This window comes from Marmota marmota, unplaced genomic scaffold (genome assembly GCF_001458135.2).
Source record: "Marmota marmota marmota unplaced genomic scaffold, marMar, whole genome shotgun sequence".
Lineage (NCBI taxonomy): Eukaryota > Metazoa > Chordata > Mammalia > Rodentia > Sciuridae > Marmota > Marmota marmota.
Genome location: NW_025999977.1, coordinates 10,991,578 through 10,997,577, shown reverse-complemented (window position 1 = coordinate 10,997,577; position 6,000 = coordinate 10,991,578). Strand labels below are relative to the sequence as shown.

Below are 6,000 nucleotides of genomic sequence, written 5' to 3'. Positions count from 1 at the left end.
CCCAAAAAAAATGGATAGCCTTTTTATTTAAAAAAAAAACTGTATTACATTGTATATCTTAAACATTAAAACAGAAATACTGGGCAACACTTAATTTAACCTTAGTATTAGTAGCACAGTCAACTTTAAAATGTTTCCTTTTCTTTCAATACAATAATCAGGGAATCTTCACTAGTTATTATCATAAGCACCTGGAATTTTATACTTTTTTGTCTGAGATTTGATTCACTTTTTGAAAATTATTTTCATGTAGTTGATACATTTATAAGTTGATACATTTTATTTTATTTTCTTTCAGTACTGTTATTGAACTCAGGGGTATTCTACTACTAATCTATAACCCTATCCCTTTTAATTTTTTAAATTTTGAGATAAGGTCTCACTAAATTGCTAGAACTGTCCTTGAACTTGTAATCCTTCTGCCTCAGCCTCCTGAGTTTCTGGTATTACAGGGATGGAACACCACACTTGGCCATGTATACATTTTAAAAATAGAGTCTTTAAGGGGCTGGGGTCATAGCTCAGTGGTAGAGTGCTTGCCTCACATGGGTGAGGCTCTGGGTTCAATCCTCAGCACCATAAAAATAGATGAAAAATAAAGGCATTGTGTCCATCTTCAACTAAAAATATTTTTAAAAAATAGTCTTTAGGTGCTGGGGCTGTAGCTCAGTGGCAGAGAGCTTGCCTTAGACGTGGGAGGCATTGGGTTCCATTCTCAACACGACATAAAAAAATACACAAATAAAATAAAGGCATGCTGTCAATCTACACTACAAAAAAATTATTTTTAAATAGTCTTTAAATAACTTTTTAAAACAAATGTGCCTATTCAATCTGTAATAACATGATGGCATTTTGATATTTATTGAACTTAGCAAAAAAAAAATAGCAAAAATTAAATTAGAATAAAGACTTAAAAAGAACTTGAGATACATGTGGCCATAGCAAATAGAGTTTTAAGCCTTTGCTATATTTAATTTTAAAATGTATATTAATAAGACCTAGTTGTATATAGCTATATTCCTCAATTACAAGAAAATGCTGTTTGAAAATAATGTAAAGAACCAACACATTAATATGGCCTTTTATTTTTATTGATACATTGTAATTATACATACCTGTAGATTTAACTGTTATATATTCATACATGCACACAATAGAACAATATAATTTGATGAATTTTGTTCCCCAGTGTCTTCCTTTCCCTCCTGTCCTCCCTTCCTCTGGTCCCTTCCTCTGGTCTATCAGATCTCCCTTCTATTTTCATGACATCCCCTTCCCCTTTTTTTGCCCTTTTCCATATAACTTCCACATGTAACAGAAAACATATGACCCTCAGCTTTCTGAGTTTGGCTTATTTTACTTATCATAATGTTCTCAAGTTCCATTCATTTTACTGCAAATATATATAACAAATGACATAGTTTTTTTGAATCATGAGTTATTAATAACATTTCTTTGAACAAATGCAGTTAGAATAAAGGTTTCTTTAACAACATATGCCTAAGTCCCAAGTTTGGCCTGTTTATACTACTTAATTAATAATACTTCTTCTAGCTTAGCAAAACAATTTGACATTCAACCTTTCATACTATCTTCTGTTGTCCACAGAATAATCAAACTTCCAAGTGAAATTTTATCTACCTATCAATGTAGTCCATATCATACCTGAGGAGTATTCTGGAAACAAGCTACAAATCTAAAAATATTTATTTAGAACAAATTGATTATGGGGCTTGCCTTATAATAATATATAACAATTGAGGCTCTTTCTCCAGAGATAAGACTTGGGATGTTCATGAGTATTTGAATACCCTTTTTGAAGAACTAAAATCTTGGAGAGATGTGTATTGGCGATTGTGGGGAACAGTCAACTGGCTGACTTGTTCAAGATGTTATCAGGTGAGTTATTTTTTTTTAAATCCTGCTCTGCAAATGTTAAGGGCAAGTCTCTTTTGATATCTTGTGTTTAATTTGTTAAGTTTGGATGTGTTTGGACAATATCCAACATTTCTTTTAAAGAAATAGTGGCTGCTGGGTGCGGTGGCACATGCCTTTAATCCCAGCAACTTGGGAGGCTGAGACAAGATGATCACAAATTCAAGGCCAACCTCAGCAATTGAGTAGGGCCCTAAGCAAGTTGATGAGACCCTGTCTCAAAATAAATAAAAAGAGCTGGGAATGTAGCTCAGTGGTAAAGTACCCCTGGGTTCAATCCCAGTTTAAAACAAAAAACAAACAAAAAAACTAGTGGCAAAAGCAGTGGTGCCATTAAACATTGCTTGTATCTGGCTTCATTTCTCTTGCCATTTTTCCCCCTCTATTTTATTTTTATTGATGAAATAATCAGTTTCCGGGCTGGGGATGTGGCTCAAGCAGTAGTGCGCTTGCCTGGCATGCATGGGACGCTGGGTTCGATCCTCAATACCACATAAGAATAAAAAATAAAGATATTGTGTCCACCTAAAACTAAAAAAAATAAATATTTTTTTTAAAAAAGAAATAATCAGTTCCTGACTGGATTTTAGAAAAGCAACAGGTTTTAAGTGCCCAATATCCTTGTCATCCCAATGATTTCAGAGACTGAGGCAGGAAGATCAAAAATGTTTGAAGCCATCCTTGGCAATTTAGCCAAGACCCTATTTCAATAAAAATCTGGGGATGTAGAGATGTATCTCAGTGGTAGAGTGTCCCTGAGCTCAATCCCCAGTATTGGGGCAGTGGGGAGGGAGTGACCAAATTTATTGTTTTAATGTTAAAAAAAAAAAAATCCTTATTTCCTCTAATTATTCTTAATCAAAATATTTCCATGTTGGCCAGTAAATTTCTGTGGAAATTCAGAAGCACTTTGCGGATAGGGTGCTATTGGGATGTGTTTGTGCAACAGTGTGTTTTAATTATAATTGTTTTTGTTAAAACAATTGTGTTCCCAAAAAGGTTTGGGTTTTTGTTTTTTTATGGCACTGGAAATCAAGCCCAGGACCTCAGACATGCTAGACAAGCACTATACCACTGAGCTATATCCCTAGCCCTGTTCATTTTTTTTTAACTTTATTTTATTTATTTATATGTGGTGCTGAGGTTCAGACCCAGGGCCTCAAACAAGCTAGGTGAGTGTTTTTACTGCTGAGCCACAACCCCAGCCCCTAGCCCTGTTCATTTTTATGAGTGAAGACTATAATAAAATTACAAGAAATCTTGCTGTTTTGAAAGAAAATTTTATAGGATGAAATGGGGCTGGGGCTATAGCTCAGTGGCAGAGCGCTTGCCTCTCACATGTGAGGCACTGGGTTCGATCCTCAGCACCACATAAAAATAAACAAAGGCATTCTGTCCATCTACAACTACAAAAAAAATTTAAAATAGGCCTTTAGAAAAGTTAATCCCTAATTAATCTTATTATAAATCAAGTTTTCTACATATAATTTCTTTTTTTTAATTTATTTTTTAGTTTAGGTGGACACAATATCTTTATTTTATTTCTGTGTGGTACTGAGGATCGAACCCAGGTGCCTCATGCATGCTAGGCAGGCACTCAACCACTGAGCCACAACCCCAGTCCCAAGTTTTCTACATATAATTTCTTATGAATTTTTAAAGTCTTCCTCCCCCCCTAGAAGTTCTTCCTCTTTCACTTTGGTAATAATTTTCAATAGAGGGAAGAAAATCAGTTTATCAAAACTATCAGAGTGGGATTTCCAAACATATAAGTTCCCACTTAATGAGCTCTCTATGTTTCCAGGATTTTATTTTATTTTTACAGTGCTAAGGTTTTTTTATTTTATTTTATTTTTACAGTGCTAGGGTTCAAACCCAGGGCTTCACAAATGCTAGACAAGTGCTCTACCACGGAGCCACATCCCTAGCCCTTCCCACAATTTTTTAAATCAAATTTACTGAATCATATTCTATGTATAATAAAATCCATCCATATCGAGGTTGGTAAATACACATAGTAATATTACTGCCATTACCATCAAAGCACAGAATACTTCCATCACTCTAAAAAGCTTTCATTTGCCCTTTTTCAGTTAACTTCTTCTTCCCAGGAAGAAGTGATTCCAGTCACTCTGAACTGGAGTCTGATCTGTTTTCTGTCTATAGTTTTGCCATTTCCAGGATATCATCTAAATAAAACCATACAGTATTTAACTATTCAACTATAACTTCTTTCATTCAGCAAAATGGAATTGAAATTTTTCCCTTGTTGCATGTATTGGTTTGTTTCTTTTTATTGCCAGGTAGAGTCGTTATATGAATATAGCACAATACGTTATTCCATTTGCCAGCTGAAGGACATTTGTAGTGATTCTAGATGAGGACCATTATGAAGAAAGTTGCTATAAACATTTCCTTACAGGTTTTCCTATGAATGTAGGTTTTTACTTTTCTTGATTAATTTCCTAGAAGTAAGATTATAGGATTCTATAGTAAATATAAAATTTACCATTTACCTAGCAGTTTTCTAAAGTTCCTCAACCTTTTTGCATTCCTACTAGGTATGTGTCAGAGTTCTTATTTCTCTATATCTCACTAACATTTGATATTGTCAGGTTTGTTTGATTTATTGTGGGGTGTGTGTTAATTTGTTGATGGTGGGGGCTTTGTGTTTGTTGTTTTGTTTTGTTTTGGTACTGGGGATTGAACCTAGGGGCTCTCAACCACTGAGACACATCCCCATCCCTTTTTTTTTTTTTTTTCTATTTTTTGTAGGTGTAGATGGACAGAATGCCTTTATTTTATTTGTTTATTTTTATGTGGTGCTAAGGATTGAACCCAGTGCATAACACATGCTAGGCAAGCACTCTGCCACTGAGCTACAGCCCCAGTCCCTCCAGCCCTTTTTAATTTTTTAAATTTTTGAGACAGGGTCTCGCTAAGTTGCTTGGACCTCACTAAGTTGCTGAGGCTGGTCTTGAACTTGTGATCTTCCTGCCTCAGCCCTAACTGCTGGGATTACAGGTGTGAGCCACTCTGCCCAGCTAATTTTGTTTTTGTCTTTGAATTTTTGCCAATTTATATACACATTTGAAATCTGATTATTTAATCTATAATTAAACCTTGATAAGGTCTTTTCTCTAATAACTCAAAAGGACAATTTTCATTAATACTGATGATAAATATTTACCTCAAAAATATGTCACAGAAAAAATTATCAAGGAGCCAGGCACAGTGGTGCACATATGTAATCCCAGAGACTCAGGAGGCTGAGGCAGGAAGATCACAAGTTCAAGGACAGCATCAGAAATTTAGCAAGAGCCTGTCTCAAAATAATAAAATTCCAGTTTTCTGTTAGTTTTCTAACAGTACATAAATAAGTATAAGAAGAAATAGAAGTCCTTCTTAACACCATTCTCCTAGTCTCCATTTCCTTAGGGTGTGGTAAAGCACCCCTGGGTTCAATTCCCATACCACCAAGAAATATATATGTGTATATGTGTCAAGGAATAATAAAGTAAGGCAAATTTTTATTGCATGTTTCATTGGAAATTTTCTGAGTAAATATCAGTTTAATTCATTAGAATTTTGAATAAAGTGGTTTTTCTTTTTCATAACTTTATTGAGGTACACTACATGCTGTAAAATTCACTCATCACAAGTACGTAATTTTTGGTAAATTTACAGTTATACAATAATCACCACAAACTGATTATAGTACATTTTCATCACCCAGAAAGGTCCCATTTGCCCATTTGCTTCCACTCCCTGTGACAATTATTAATCTACTTTGATTATCTATAAATCTGCCTTTCTGGTACATTTCATATAAGTGAGACACACAACACATGTTTTTCAGTATAGTATTTTTGAAATGTATAATTTTTAAAAATATTTTTTTAGTTGTTGATGGACCTTTATTTTATTTATTTATTTTTATGTGATGCTGAGGATTGAACCCAGTGCCTCACACATGCCAGGCAAGCGCTCCACCACTGAGCCACAACCCCAACCCCTGAGATGTATAATTTCATTGTGGGAATAATCATTGATTTTATATAT

General features: G+C 34.5%; 1 protein-coding gene across 6 annotated transcripts in view; it reads left to right on the top strand.

The window, feature by feature from the left end:
* Window positions 1-6,000, top strand: part of Sanbr (SANT and BTB domain regulator of CSR) — a 53,922-nt gene that overhangs the window by 29,158 nt on the left and 18,764 nt on the right. For all 6 annotated transcript variants that reach the window (XM_015479635.2, XM_048804266.1, XM_048804268.1 and 3 more), the window contains one exon: window positions 1,779-1,902. In XM_015479635.2, coding sequence (XP_015335121.1) covers window positions 1,779-1,902 — 124 coding nt within the window. The remainder of the gene's footprint in view (window positions 1-1,778; window positions 1,903-6,000) is intronic.